This window comes from Drosophila ficusphila, unplaced genomic scaffold (assembly GCF_018152265.1).
Source record: "Drosophila ficusphila isolate 14025-0441.05 unplaced genomic scaffold, ASM1815226v1 contig_791, whole genome shotgun sequence".
Lineage (NCBI taxonomy): Eukaryota > Metazoa > Arthropoda > Insecta > Diptera > Drosophilidae > Drosophila > Drosophila ficusphila.
The window spans coordinates 8,482,701-8,497,796 of NW_025064737.1; the positions used below are offsets into that span (position 1 = coordinate 8,482,701).

Consider the following 15,096-nt stretch of genomic DNA (forward strand, 5'->3'; position numbering starts at 1 on the left):
TTGTGGAGTCTTTCTGCACAGACGCCCGGCAATTCCATCTTCTTAAGACCGAAATCGTGCCTGTTGCTAGGTGATCATAAAATTTTATTACCCACATTTTACATTTTTTTTTTTGGTTTGTCTTAAAGGTTACATCGTTTTCGCTTTTAAGTATATTTATAAGTCTTCATTTACCAGGCACAAGTCTGCAAGAAAGTTTAAGGTAATTCTTAGGGTTGAAAGTAAAATCAAAATGAGATATACAACTAAGAACATATCATCATACAAATCAGAGATAACCATTAAAAAAGTTTTTAGTTTGTCTACGCCAAAATCGTTTAGATAAGATAGCTAAATTTGTACAGTTTGTCGAATGATTATTATTAAGCAAAATCCCAATTAACTTGCATATTTCTTTAATGATTATAAGGTAATTTGTAAACTGATCGCCAATTACACTTTTTTTTCGTGATTTACTAGATTTCCAAAGCTGTCTTGACTCGCGAAGTCGAGTGCAATAAACCTAATTAATTTCAAGTCGCTAAGACGTGACACTCCGATTGCATATCAAATAGTGCGAAGTCTCTTATCCAGCAGACAAAATGATTACAAGGCAGACACGGAACAGAAGTCGCGGAGGAAAACCAGACCGCGCAGGAAAGGGAAAGCCAGAAGATATATCTCCAGATAGGACGGGAAAGCATTCAATTAAGTGTAAATAATGTATACATCTCAGCCAGCTAGGAGTCGAAGTCCACTCGGGAGTGCTGGATACAGTAGTCGCTGGCTCCGCAGGGACTTATGAATATGCAAATAGACCGATGTTGACTAATCTGACATCCGAGCAAAAATTATAAATTCCGCGTTATCAGCGCCGGCGAGTTCCTGGCAGTGAGTGCGGATCGAGTGGATTGAGCGGATCGGAGCAGCGATTCATTAGCCGTCGTGTCATGGCGGATAGCTGGCGGAGTCCAAGTCTGCGAATGTGGAGCAGCGTCTGCGTAGGCCGAGAGTCCCCTGTCAAGTCCAACTTTGCGCTTAATTATGCAATTAACAAGGCAGCCAGCCGGCTAGGGATTGGGTCTGACATGTGGCCAGCTGCCAGTTGATGGCATCGCCGAGTCAATTTAACGCTTAACTAACTATTTAAAAGCCAACCCATAGCCATGCTCTTTTGCAGCAACTCCCACTCGCATCCGAAGTGCAGCGTCTTCGTTACTTGCGGCTGGCTGCTTTTCCAGTTCGATTTATGCATGTTTAATGGGACCCCAAAAAGCTAAACCGTAACGCCTACATAACTTTACAGAAGAAGGGGAGGAGGAGGAGGAGGAGGTTTAGAACATGTGGCAAGTGTCACTTTGGGGGCGTGGCAGGGGTCGACTTGCGGTAAGCCAATTTGCGTTTGGCCTGGCTCACTCAACTCGAAAAACCCCAACATGTTGTGACAGTTTTGTAATGGACTTGAAATATTCAAGCTTACTTTGGCACGACACTTGCGATTATGAAAGATGCATTGAGAGGGGGGGAACCACCGGGAAAAGTCGAGAGTTTATTATGCCAGATTGGTGGAAGTACTTCATGATTCCATTTGACAAAATAATTCACCGCCTTTTGCCTTGATTTGAATTTGAATTTCCTCCTCGGGCAAAAAAATTATGATATAACTGGCGCACACTTCACAAAATGAGAATAACATTGTCTCGAATGAATATATAAAACTCGTGGCAGGCGAGATAATGTGCGAAAAAAGAGCACAATGTGAATGACTTTGAGGCACGTTCCGAAATCGGTCAGACGACAAGTGTTGGACGAGGAAGCCGAAACAAAAAATAAACAAAATATATATACAAAATATATACAAAAGATACCCAGCGGATCGGAGTGGGTTAGGAACGATTTGTTAATGGATATAAAAAGGCAAAAGGCAAATGTCGTGAGTGAATGCTCGTAGCGGAACATATTTAAATCGTGTTCCGCCGTCGCAACAATAAATTTCAATGGCAACAAATTGTTTGTGGAGATGGCTGCCAATAAATCTTTCGCCTTTTTGCGTGTCTGTTTGTCGTTTTGTCAGCAGTTCGGAATTATAACAGGGCGAGTGGCCACTGGCCAGCCAAGTGTCGAGATTCACGTTTCTTTCGATTTATGGCTAATTCCCAAGGGGCCAACGCCCTGAGTTTTAAAGGTTTCAATTGACTCCATCACCGCACCTCATTGCCAAATGAATATTTATTCCTTCTTAATAAAGTAAGATACCGAATTCGTTTTTTATGCAAGCAAATGTGTGCAGTTATTTTGTAATGGAATCTCTGGCAATTTGTTTTACACATATTTCAGTAATTTATTTTGCAGCTGCTGGCTAAGAAAAAAAACGCATACAAACGAGAATTTTTGCAATTAACTCAATTACAAGTTATGGTCAGAAGGCCTGAACCACTCGGTTTTAGCAATTTCAGATTGCTTGTAAAGGTTAAAAGCGATGGAAAGAGGCGGATTTTAACAAGCCGCATTAGAAACCTGACGTCTGGGCAAAATATCCTGCAATTGCTCTATTAAAGCTGTCCTGCCCCTTCATAAATAATATCCTATAGTTGGACCAACAACTACTGTTGTGGCACAAACAAATCAAATCAAATTGTGACCCACTTAGCCACTTTCCACTGCAACACACACTGCTGGCAAAAAGTCAGCTAGCTGCCGCAAAAAGTGTCCTCAACTTCGTTGTGTGGCAGTTATTAAGGGGGGTTTGGCCGAGGAAATTGTTGCCTGACATTTGCATATATTAGACATATAACTTTGCGGGTGGTCTGAACTGAGAAGTACTTGTGTTTCCTCCAATTCTCTAGAATTTCTAGAAAATCGATTTTAGCTACTTCAACAAAGATTACAAACAATTTGGGATTATTAGCGCAAAGCCTGATAGACAAGATCACCGAAAATGTTTCCCTTCACCCAATGAAATTTTCGAAAATTAAACAAACAATAAAGTCTTAGCCCCTCCCCCTCAATCCTCCCAGTTCGCGTGGCCGTCAAGGTCTGGCCACAAAAACCGATTCGAACCGAAAATAGAAATTCTAGCGAAAATGTTAAACATTCTCTTGACATATCAGAAGAATGCTCTGTTGTCGTCACCGCTGCTCGGGATTCTATTCGCGAATAGTGGCGGCAGAAAGGCCTCCAGGCCAACAGCCAATTTCAAGCTGATGACACACAAACGGCGGGTAATTAAAATAATAATAATAATGCTGGTCGGGCTATAAAGAAAACCCGCTCACCTTGGACAAAAGTGGACAGTGGTCGAAAACATTCAAAATATGAGGGCTGTGGGCAGGCGATAAATCATAACCGACATCTGGGCGGGACGAGGGCGTGGGGCAAGGCTCTCCTCCGTCTCGGATTCGCTTTCAGAGAATCGGCTTTCAAGAATGTGAATCATTAAAAAAAAATGAGAGGCAAGGATAGAAAAGAACGATGATGAAGACGACGGCTGACTCAGTGGTCTTCAATTCTGCGGCTCAGCTTTCAGCGCCGGGCGTCAAACGGAAGCCGCATTAGTTGCACACTCTCGAAGGCTCTCAAGCTGGAAGGTGCTGCACCTTAAATATATACATACATATGTGTAGGATCAGGTTATATACCTTTAGAGACACGAGTCTGGGAAGTGGATTTCGATTTCGTTGGAACTAATCAGGTTGCAGAACAAAAATAACACAAGAAATGCAAAATGTGTATTTATTTTCTTATTCGCATTCAAACCGTCCCAATTGAAATACATCAGTTTCAGAAATTTACACAAAAATTGAAATTGAAATAATAATAAATACATCAAAAACACATTTCTCACAAATTGTATATTCACAAAACTAAAATATGCACGCCGCCTGGAAAGCTGTTGTAGTTTATTGCCTTCCCACATTATTCATATGTTTCTTAAAGTTCAAAGATCGCTGTATAATTTCTGAAAACTTGCCAAATACAAAATGCAAATAAATGTAACCTTGTCGTACACCTCGTTGCATGCAGTACAAAATTGTGTTATTATATTAGCCTGAACCTCATTAAAATGCAAATTCAAAACGTTTTGGGGTAATTATTACACTTTGCTCTGACCAACAAAATTGTTGTCTTTGTACCTCACCTATTAAGTGAAATTTCCGACATTTAAAACCTGCAGCTGCAACAAGTCTTTGTAAAATTGATGTGGACTCATAAGACATGCAGTGTCAACGAGCATTTTTGCAACTGTCAGAAATTATGACAGGCTAAAAAGTGGAAATGAAATATACAGCTTTATTTTCGTATCTATATAAATGCACTTTAAATATAAAGGAAACACACGGAAACTTCACTGAGAAGTCAATGGATGGTGTTTTGAAAGTGAAAGGGATTTATATATATAGACGCTAAGCACTCGTAATCAGTAGTTCGACGCGGGGGATTCATCCGCCGAAATAGCTCAGTTGGGAGAGCGTTAGACTGAAGATCTAAAGGTCCCCGGTTCAATCCCGGGTTTCGGCATTTATAATATTTTTGTAACATTTATTTTAGAAAGCTCCATATGCATTAAAAAATTATTTATAATAACTTTGATAGTGCGCAATAATTTAATGCATTTTTAGAAACCGTATATTTTATTTTTATAGTTTAAAGAAATAATAAAAAAAAAAAAAACAAATGGAATTTTCTGGCTTATTTTTACCATGTCCTGTTATCCCTTTTTAAACATATTTAACTTTTTTTCCGGAAAAATCAAAACTTTTGAATCGGCCCCAACATGTGTTTCCGTGGTGTAGTGGTTATCACATCCGCCTAACACGCGGAAGGCCCCCGGTTCAATCCCGGGCGGAAACATGTACAGGATACATATTTCCTTTTTGTGATTCATATTTTTTCAATGCATTTAATGGAAAGACTTGAAAATAATCTTTGCTAGATTAAAAAGGTCATCGCGTTAACCCCGGCCTAAAATAAAGAAGAATATTTACTCCTTATATTTTATTATTCTTTAACTCATATTTTTTAATAACTAAAAAATTTAATAAATCCATAGCCGAAATAGCTCAGTTGGGAGAGCGTTAGACTGAAGATCTAAAGGTCCCCGGTTCAATCCCGGGTTTCGGCATAGACTTCTTTTTGCTGCCAATAGTATCCTCATGGATCTATTTTACTTCACGGTTATACTAAGGCACTCCAGCCCATGACTTTAATGTCACTTTCTCGGCCTCTGTTAAAAATTAGGTAATAAACCTGTGTTGCTTCTGCTGGTTCGGGAAGGGACCGACGAAATGCCCACCTCCTCGTCCTGGCCCCGCACCTACCTCAACTGGAAGCCGGTGCTGCTGCTTTCGCTGAAGTGCGTCTACTTCATGTTGGTGGTGAAGCTCAGCCAGAAGTGCCTGGAGATGGCCGTCAAGAGCCGGATGGCCCAAAGCTAAAGCCAAAGGCATAGGCAGAGGCATCATCTGCACGAGGGATTGCGGAGCAGAGGAGGAGCACTCACTTGATGGCCACATGACGATTCGTGTATGTCCCATTTGGAGGAGCAGAGAAGCCGATGAATAAACGACAGTTGGGGAATGTCTGTGCGCTGTCTTAATACGTTTTTATTAGCCAAGAGATTCGCGTCGGGCTGTCGGCCAGAGTAATTAGACTCCATTAGTGGGCTGGCAGACGTCGTCGTCGTCGCCGCGTTTCCACCGAAGTCAGTAGTACAGAAATTTATGCAAAGTGCTCAAAGAGCCATGTGCCACTCCAGATCTATCTCCATCGGCACAGAGCCCAGCCCATACCAACATCCATATATCCATATCCATCCGTTGCCACATGTTGGCGCTCATAATTTTTACGCCATTAGACAACTTTGTGCACAAACTCATTAAAATGTACTTGAGTCCCTCGAAACGAAATGGAGATGGCACTGCTGCTGATGTGACTGGATCCCGGCTAATTTGTCGAGCAGCGTCAAATGACAAGGAACAGGCAACAGTCTGTGCTTCCCCCCTTCCACATTACCCTTCGCTCCACATCTCCTCTAGAATTTAGCATCCAGAATCCATAGACATGTGGCGCGATTTGACATTTTGAGGCGCAACAAGATAGATTGACGCGAAAAGATGCTACGCTGGTCGTAATAAAGTGGAGTGCGGATGGAAATGGCAATGTCAGTGGCGCAGACATTACGCAATTTGAGACAACTCAAGCAAACACTCGAGTGCCGACCGCCTTTGGGATGATTATCGTTATGATTATGAGCCCGATGAGTTTGTCTCGCTGTCTTGCTCCCCAGAATGTGGCTGCCAAACATAATGAAGATGGTAGACAGGCGCTGCGGAGTCGTCACACACCACTTGGCTGCATCCAACCAGGTCCTAGAAAGTAAGATAGTTTGCCGAGTGTGCGGATGAGCAGGTTCTCGGTTAAAACTAAAAGCTAGCCCTAATTAGTGACTAAAAGGTAATCTTCATTTAGAGCTATTAAGCACAAATAACAACCTTAAGAAACTATAAACATTTGGTAAAATAAACCATCATCATAAAAACTCAAAATAAATTTCAATAAAAACCTGGAACTTTGTTATTCCTAAGACAACAATGAATCAATTCTGAAGTCAACGGAACACGATAAGATATACTTTCATTAGATATAAATAAAAAACAATTAACCAATTATGCTTTATATTTGTATGTGAATCGGCTCTCGGGCATTCCCACTTTTACCTTAAGATTCAAAAGCAAAAAAAAAAGAAACTATTTTTATTCCACCTCCCGTTGTTGGTGACCCGAAAAAGTCCCCCAATGTGACTGATCATGAATCACAGTCAAGGCCAAGCTACCAATTGAATCGAATCGAGTAGAATCGGTGAAGACACATGTATCTATAAACTGATTACAAAGTCATTTACTTATCAGCTCGGTATCAGTTTCGCCAGCTTCGGTCCACATTTGTCCGATTTAAACACGATTGTGGACAACTGGTGGGGTTCAGTAACGAACGAGCAACGAAAGGAATACCATCTATATTCTAAGAATGAGTGGATTGCAACCCCCTTATGTGGGTGCAGTTCCTGCGCCACCGAATGAGACCATAGTCATCGCCACAGCACCACCACCAGAGCCTCAAAAACCTGCAGCTTCAACCTTTAAAAGTGGACACTTTGCCAAATTTAACAGACAACAAAATGCGGCTTATGCAGGTGAGAAAAAGATGAAGTTTAAAATTAAACGACTTGATTAGCACTCTTCCTTTTTAGTATTCTTTCTACTCATTTATGGTGGCATGGATATGGCCGCCAGTCTGGGTTGGAATCCGACCTACAACGTTCTCTTATTCACGGAGTATTCGTACTGTTGGTTCATAGGTGTTATTATTGGAGCATTGGCCGCTACTTTCACCATGACATTCCTCCCTAAGGAGGTCTACTATGTGAGTTACCTTTTTTACCTATATGATGTTGCAGTTCAATTATTATAGATATTTACAGAAGTTGGCAGGAATACCTTACTTCACCTTATTTTATAGATTTATGTTTGTAACATAATTTTGAGTACCCTATACAAAACGTCGGGTTATTCTCAATGCTGTATGAACACTTTGGTCAATGAATTTAGAATAACTCTAAGACTGTTATTTGTGAAAAGCTTTTTCTAATTTGTCATGCTTAGATATTGCTGTTCTCTTTTGTATACACTAAGAACTTTTGCGGTTTTCCAGATTTATGATTGATAAGAACACAAATGGATTATTAATTAGACATTCTTACTTTCTCAGTGAAATTTTTGTTAATATTGTGACCAAAAATCAATTGCTTGCTTTTCAGGTCATTGGAGCTCTGACGCAGCTAACTGGCTCGGTTATATTCACCGCAGTTCCCGACGACTATTCAGCCTGCCTGGCTGCTCGCTATGTGGCCGGCTTGGGCATTGGCCTCATCACAGTGCCCTTCCTTATCCACAACGCTGAGGTGGCGGCCAACAACCAGCGCGGCTTCACCGCCGGAATGGAGCAGTGCGGCCTGGCCCTGGGAATCGCCATCCAGGTGATCTTCACCGCGGAGTGGGAAGGAATTAACATTAATTTGGTGCACGGAATCTTAGGAATTATATTCTCGTTGTTTGGTCTGGCGATGACTGTCCTCACAATTGAGTCACCGGTGTTTTATCTTCGACGGAATCAGGAGACAGCCGCCAGAAGGAGTCTGCAGAAGCTACTGGGTGCCTCCTCCAATGGCGTTAGTAGAGCCCTCGATGAGGCCAAGATCTATGTGGCGGAGAGTGATAACCGGAGTTTGGGCGAGGAGCTGATGGCCTCCGTGATGCCCTTCCTGAAACTGCTCTTCTTCCGCTGCTTTGTGGCCTTCTCCTTCTCCTTGCCACTGACCACATCGATCATCTCGAGCACCGCCGTTGCGGAAATGGACCTAAGTGTCTGGCCAATGTACGTATTTGGCATACTGCGTCTGATTGGAACCCTGGTTGCCTTGTGCTTCCTGGACACTTTGGGTCGCAAGGCAGTATCGCTCGTGGGACTGCTCTGCATGGCCGGATTAATGCTGGGACTAGCTGGTCTCTATGCCAACATGGACAATATTATTGACTTTTACTACATGGAACAGGCCTGCAATATCGGAATGGCTTTCCAGGCCTTCGCAGGACTCTTCGTCTGCAGCTCATCCACGTACATGGGTGAGGCCTTTCCTTTGAAGGTGAAAACGGGCCTCGTCGGGTTCATCGTCATCATGGAGCAGGTCATCCACGTCATCGTAGTGGCCTGCTTTAATTCCGTGACCAGCAAGGACTACCTTTTCCCCTACTTTTTGTCCGTGGGCATCATCATGGCGCTGGGCGTTATTTTCTTTGCGGTCTCCATGCCGGAAACCAAGAAAATGACGCTGCGAAACGCTGGCCATCGCTTTCAGAGGTGGTACGATGTAACGATCTACTAGTTTTTAAGATCCCCACTGCGAAACTCATTACAACTATATACATTTCGTTTAATAAAATTAGTTTAACAATAAATGTTTACTACAATGTCTTTAAAAAAATTGACAAAAAAAGTAAAATGCATAAGATTAATATTTTAATGTTCTATAATACTACATTTCCTGTAAGGATGTATCTATTTTTACGTTGTGTTAACAACGTCTTTACCAAGAAAATTCGCTTATTATGTATCTAATAAATATTATATTATGCATTGAGCTATTACTTCCTAGAATCATTATGACATAATAAATTTGTCTGATTATATTCAACGATAGCTTCCAAATAGTTTTTATCGTGCCTCATTGAGGATTACTTTCCCTGTCGGAACTACTTTATAGGCGACTCAGACTTTATCTAATAGCTTATAAAAAGTTGCAATGATCCCCTGGTAAGTGCATATAACTTACACCAGAATTGGTTGCTTTACCTTTCTATAGTTCTTGCATGTCCATCAAGCTGAGCGGATCGGACAGAATATTTCCTACCGAAAGTTGCATAGAAAAATATGACAATCACATATGTGACTGCTGCTCCGGATGGAAATCCTTCAAATGTCTTCGCCACAAGGGATCGGGATGAGGGGTATATCCCTAAACTCCCTCCCATGCAGCCACCGATGCAATCAGTGAATTTCACCAACAGCAATTCGGGATCCTTGCGCCAAATCAACAAACAACTTAATGTTGCATGTGCAGGTGAATAAATTAGATTAAATCCATTCAGTTGGAGAAAGTTACTAATCTATTTCCCTCCATTAACAGTGTTCTTTCTTTTTGTCTACGGGGGAATGGACCTTGCGCACAGTTCGGGTTGGAATCAAACTTTAAACACCACGGCTACGGAAATTTTCAAATGCAGTTGGTTTATTGGAGTCCTTGCAGGAGCTGCGATTGCCTCGCTGGCTATGACCTTCCTGCCAAAGTTGCCCTTTTATGTTCGTATAGCACTTTATCTTACAAGCAAGGATTTAGTAGAATTCTCTGCAGGTTTTGGGAGGTCTAATGCAACTCACTGGATCCATTATTTTCACCTGTGCGCCCTTTGATTATAACCTTCTAATGGCTGCTCGCTATGTGGCTGGTGCGGGAATTGGATTGATTACTGTTCCTTTTCTCATTCATAGTGCAGAAGTTGCATCTAACAACTATCGAGGGGTTAGTGGATCTATGGAGCAGTGCGGTCTGGCATTGGGCATTGCCATTCAGGTGAGTACTCAACGGAATAACTTTATTTAGAAGCTAATCTAATATTATGAAATCCTTCAGGTCATCTATGACACTCAGTGGGTGGACGACAAGGAAGCTTCAGTCAACGAGGTTCATGGAATTATAGGAATTGTGTTTTCCATTTTGGGATTGGGCATGACAGCCCTTTCAATTGAGTCACCCATCTTCCATTTGCGACGCAACAAAGAGGAGAAGGCTCGCGAATGCCATCAGAAACTTTTGGGAAATTTCAACAACTCTATTGATCAAGATTTCGAGGAAGTTAGAGTCTATGTGACGGAGAGCCAGGAGAGGACCTTCTTTCAGGAGCTGTGGAGCTCAGTGGTGCCCTTTATAAAGGTGCTCCTCTACCGCGCATTCGTCGCCTTCTCCTTTTCCCTTGCCCTCTCCGAATCTCTGATCAAAAGTGCCGTCCTAACCGAGGGATATATATCCTGTTGGCCAGTCACCGTTTGGGGATTGGTTCGTCTGCTGGGAGCTCTTGTGGCCCAAGGATTCCTGGACAAGATCGGACGCAAGCTACTGTCACTAGTGGGACTTCTTTGTATGGCTATTCTGATGCTCTGCATGGCTGTTTCCTATGCAGATCCTGCCAATGTGCTTCTCACCTACTACATGTTCCAGGTTTGGAAGCTGGGAGTGGCCTTCCAAGCATTCGCAGGACTATTCGTGTGCAGCTCATCGGTTTACCTGGGTGAAGCATTTCCCATGAAAGTAAAACCTTTCCTTGTGGGATATGTTGTGGGATTTGAACAGACTATCCACATCATCAACATAGTTGGCTACAATCGAGGCTCCGAGAATTTCTTTTACCACTACTACTTGTCTGTGGGAATTATCCTGTTTGTGGGATTGATTTTCTTTGGCCTAGTTATTCCGGAAACAAAGAAAATAACTCTGCGGAAGGCTAACAAACGTTTTCAGAGAGTGCTCAATATACGACTATGGTAGTAAAGCGATCTGCTTTACATACACCAAACATATTGAGTTTTATGTTTGCCTCCTATATATTTATACATAAATAAAAGAAAATGCAGCCCGTTTTTAATTAATTATAAATAAATGGTTACTAAGTGAATGATAAAAACACGATTTCGTTTAGGTCTCTTAAACGTAGATTTTGGAAACAGCGAACAGTCAAACATGATTTGTTTATAAATTTGCCAGAAGTGCAGACAGATAATGTTGGTTTATATTTATGGAATTCCCGGAATCTTATCTTTGACATTTGTTAATCAAATTAATTATTTAGCATTGATAACATTTTTCCCACTACTGCCAACAACTTTCTCTTTTTTGGGGGTATACCCCCAAAATGATGGCTCATGCCATCTGAACTTTGTGCCTTTTAGTCGATCAATTAAACCATGTTAACTAGAAAGGATGAGTAACAGCATTGAATTCGTTCGTGGCCCGTGGCCCTTGAATGTTTTACCGACATTATCACGACTTATCACAGCTTACTTGAAATGAATCACGGTCAACGACAGGCCTACCGTAAAAAGGAGAACGCGAGTATCTACCAGCTGATAAAATATATCAATTATCAGATATCTATTTTGCTGATAGCTATTACTTACGCAGAAATATTTTATAAAAGCTTGCCCAGTCTGCCAGTGGCCACGAAAACGAACGAATCGATCCAGTTCCTTGCAAGTCCATAAGAATTCAGCCCGTTGTCTGGTTATATAAGGGGAAATATGACGACCACCTATGTGACCGCGGGTCCAGTTCCCGTCCAGCAAACCACCTACATCAGCACGGGACCCCAGCAATTTCAGACCACGTATGTCACCAACGGACGGCCACCACCACCACCTCCACCACCCACCACGGTGGTGATCACCACCACAAACAACAGACGCTGGGCGACTCCCGCCCAAACGCAATCCGGAACAGCAGGTGAGATTAGGAGAGCCTTGGACGAAAGTCTATTGAAGCAATTAAATGTACATATTTTCAATTCAAAGCTAGATCTATTTTCACACCTAAAATATTTCAAAACATTGTAAATTATAAAATTTGCATTGCAAAGTATTTTTCATTGTTATGTGAAGGAAAACTTGTTTAGGCAAATAAACAAATCTGTTGAATACAGCGTCTTAAAAAGCTAATATATTTTTGGCTTTATGAACACCTTTAAAAGCATTCTGTTTTTCAAGGGTAAAACAACCTTGAAAACCTTCTCTCCCTACCTACTTTCTCAAGTAATACATATATCTCAACTTTCTCTATCAACAGCCACCCTTCTGTTTGTCTACGCTGGAATGGACATGGCTCAAGGTTTGGGCTGGAACTTGACCCCCATTTGGGCCAACACCCTCGAGTTCCAGTACAGTTGGTTCATAGGGGTAATAATCGGAGCTGTGGTGTCTGCCATTACTGCGTCCTTCCTGCCTAAAATGGTCTTCTATGTGAGTATATCAACTAAATACTTAGGAAGATATCTTGTGCCAATAACAATATTCCTCCTCAGGGTTTGGGTGGTGTGATGAACCTGATCGACGCCATTATTTTTGTGAGTGCTCCCTACGAGTATGAATCCATTCTGGCTGCTCGATATGTGGGTGGTGTGGGCATTGGCCTGATCACCGTTCCCTTCTTGATTCACAGTGCAGAGATCGCCTCCAGTTCGAACAGAGGAACGTGCTGCGCTCTGGAGCAGTATGGATTGGCACTGGGAGTGACCATTCAGGTGGTCTACGACTCGCAGTGGACGCAGGACTTGGGCATGACCATCAACCGGGTGCATGGAATATTCGGAATAGTGTTCACCGCCATTGCCCTGGGCAGTGTGGCCATTACCATCGACTCCCCGATCTTCTATATCCGCCAAAACCAAGAGCAAAAGGCGCGAAACAGTGTGAAGCAGTTGATGGGAGCTTTTTGGACTCGGGAAGGCGGAGATATTGCCTACGAGGAGGCCAAACTGTATGTGGTGGAGGGCAGCAGTCAGGGAGTGGGTGAGCAGCTGGGGGATTCCCTAATGCCCTTCCTCAAACTGCTGCTCTTCCGCTGCTTCGTGGCCTTCAGCTTCTCGATGCCGCTCTCCTACTCGATGATTGCCACCACGGACTTCGTGGAGGGATCCACCTACTCCTGGCCCACGATCATATTCGCAGTTCTCCGACTGGTGGGAGCACTGATCACCTTCGGCGTGCTGGACACCGTGGGCAGGAAGTTCGTCTCGCTTCTCGGACTCATGTGCATGGCTGGATTGATGCTGGGAATGGCCGGAGTCTATGGAGATTACTCCAACGTTACCAGCGACTATTTCATGTGGCAAGTTTGCCGGTTGGGCATGGCCTTCCAGTTCTTCGCAGGACTCTTCGTCTGCAGCTCATCGGTTTATCTGGGCGAAGCCTTTCCGATGAGAGTGAAGCCATTCCTGATCGGCCTAATTGTGTGTATTGAGCAGGTGATCCACATCATTGTGATCGTGAAGTTTGAAGCCACCGCCGAGTTCCTTTACACATACTTTGTGGCCGTTGGAATCATCTTGGTAATTGGTCTGGTTGCCTTTGCTGTCCTAATGCCAGAAACCCGGGGATTGACTCTCCGACAGGCGGGGGAACGATTCCGGCGGGTTCACGATGTCATGGCATACTAAATGGATTTTATTTAATTTTTGTATTCGGTACCATCAATAAAATGCAGTCTAATAACATCAAGTGTTTTTAGAAAGTTAATTCACTCACAAAATTTATTGCAATGACTTATTTTTAGAAAATATTTTTGCAACTATTTTCGACAGACTTGTTCGTGATTTATTGGAAGCCTGAAAGAAATTAAATATTGCTCCTAAGAACAACCCTTTTTTATAAAACCTAAGTGCTTAGTTAAATTTAATAAAGACCACATAATTCCAGCAGTGAAAATAATAATCTAATACTTAACTTCCGCATAGAAGGAAAGTGCAGTTGGCAGCTGCCTTGCAATTCTTCTCCGACTTTTATGCGTATTTATGTCTTCTCAAATTTTTAATGCGGTTAAACCTCCCCTCGGCGAGCCACTGGAGACTATTTTTATATGAACGAGTATGCCCTGCGGCTAGCAGAGTTTATTTAGAACTTTATTATGGGCTAATTTATGTCTCCGCTGCCTTTTGCCCGCTTGTAATCCCCACATGTGTGCGCCTTCATTTGCTCCATTTTTGACACTTTGATGGCGCTTTTGTGGTGTTCGCTCGGATGCCAAACATGTTTGTTTACGCAGTTTATGCGTTTTTAATGCACTTCTATGGATCAAATTTTGTACCATGCCCAATTAAACACTAAGCCAAAGGCAACAGCTGCCGTCGTGAAAGCAAACCATTTGGATTCCTGGAACTGCTGAACTTGTGAAACATGATGACTAAATCATTTAAGCAGTCGACATGATTAAAAAAATCAGAGAACAGAAACTGAAGAACGGCAACCTTGCATTCCCCGGAAAAGGAAAATAAAGCACTTACAACCCAGCGCCACAAAGGCCCATCAACACAACAATACGGCGAATTATATGAATTACAATTCAAATGATCTTACAAGTGACACATCGACAACAGGGATGCCGAAGCCAGAGGAGAAGGGCGGCGAGTCTGGCCCATTACAGCGCACAAAAATGCGCATAAAAATTGCATTAAGATGCCATCCCAGACTCGTTCCTAATGAAGGAATGGCAATAAAGGACAATTGCCAGCAGAAACAGCAACGGCAGCAGCAGCGCCATGTTCAGTGATTGCTGGGAAAGAGCAGGCAATGCCCTTAAATAGACGAAGCTGGCCAAGATGGGGATGTCGGGTGCCCAATCGCAGCGACAGGCGGCCAAATGCGTGCAAAAATGTTGCCACGTTTCGCGAGTGGCTTTCGCGACTCGGCGATTTCCCAGGCCCCAAAGTGAATTAAATGCAGACGCGTGATTTTGCACAT

At 42.7% G+C, this 15,096-nt stretch overlaps 5 protein-coding genes and 3 non-coding genes across 9 annotated transcripts in view; 7 read left to right on the forward strand and 1 right to left on the reverse strand.

Annotated features, from left to right (window-relative positions):
- Positions 1–15,096, reverse strand: part of LOC108102251 (extracellular sulfatase SULF-1 homolog) — a 30,049-nt gene that overhangs the window by 6,783 nt on the left and 8,170 nt on the right. The window lies entirely within an intron of this gene.
- Trnaf-gaa lies at positions 4,425–4,497 on the forward strand. The gene has a single exon. It is a non-coding gene; the product is annotated as a tRNA-Phe (tRNA).
- On the forward strand, positions 4,758–4,830 carry Trnav-aac. Its single transcript has one exon. It is a non-coding gene; the product is annotated as a tRNA-Val (tRNA).
- Trnaf-gaa lies at positions 5,029–5,101 on the forward strand. Its single transcript has one exon. It is a non-coding gene; the product is annotated as a tRNA-Phe (tRNA).
- Positions 5,145–5,560, forward strand: LOC108102255. Its single transcript, XM_017207005.2, has one exon. The coding sequence runs from the start codon at positions 5,265–5,267 to the stop codon at positions 5,412–5,414; it is 150 nt and encodes a 49-aa protein (XP_017062494.1). The 5' UTR covers positions 5,145–5,264; the 3' UTR covers positions 5,415–5,560.
- LOC108102254 (facilitated trehalose transporter Tret1) lies at positions 5,682–9,143 on the forward strand. The gene is made up of 3 exons (XM_017207004.2): positions 5,682–7,171; positions 7,229–7,401; positions 7,796–9,143. Exons 1-3 carry the CDS (start codon positions 7,006–7,008, stop codon positions 8,918–8,920), a joined length of 1,464 nt encoding a protein of 487 aa, XP_017062493.1. The 5' UTR covers positions 5,682–7,005; the 3' UTR covers positions 8,921–9,143.
- Positions 9,137–11,374, forward strand: LOC108102253 (probable polyol transporter 6). Its single transcript, XM_017207003.2, has 4 exons — positions 9,137–9,655; positions 9,722–9,894; positions 9,947–10,165; positions 10,226–11,374. Exons 1-4 carry the CDS (start codon positions 9,466–9,468, stop codon positions 11,135–11,137), a joined length of 1,494 nt encoding a protein of 497 aa, XP_017062492.1. The 5' UTR covers positions 9,137–9,465; the 3' UTR covers positions 11,138–11,374.
- On the forward strand, positions 11,739–13,856 carry LOC108102252 (D-xylose-proton symporter-like 1). The gene is made up of 3 exons (XM_017207002.2): positions 11,739–12,088; positions 12,428–12,600; positions 12,663–13,856. The coding sequence occupies exons 1-3, from the start codon at positions 11,887–11,889 to the stop codon at positions 13,794–13,796; spliced, it is 1,509 nt and encodes a 502-aa protein (XP_017062491.1). The 5' UTR covers positions 11,739–11,886; the 3' UTR covers positions 13,797–13,856.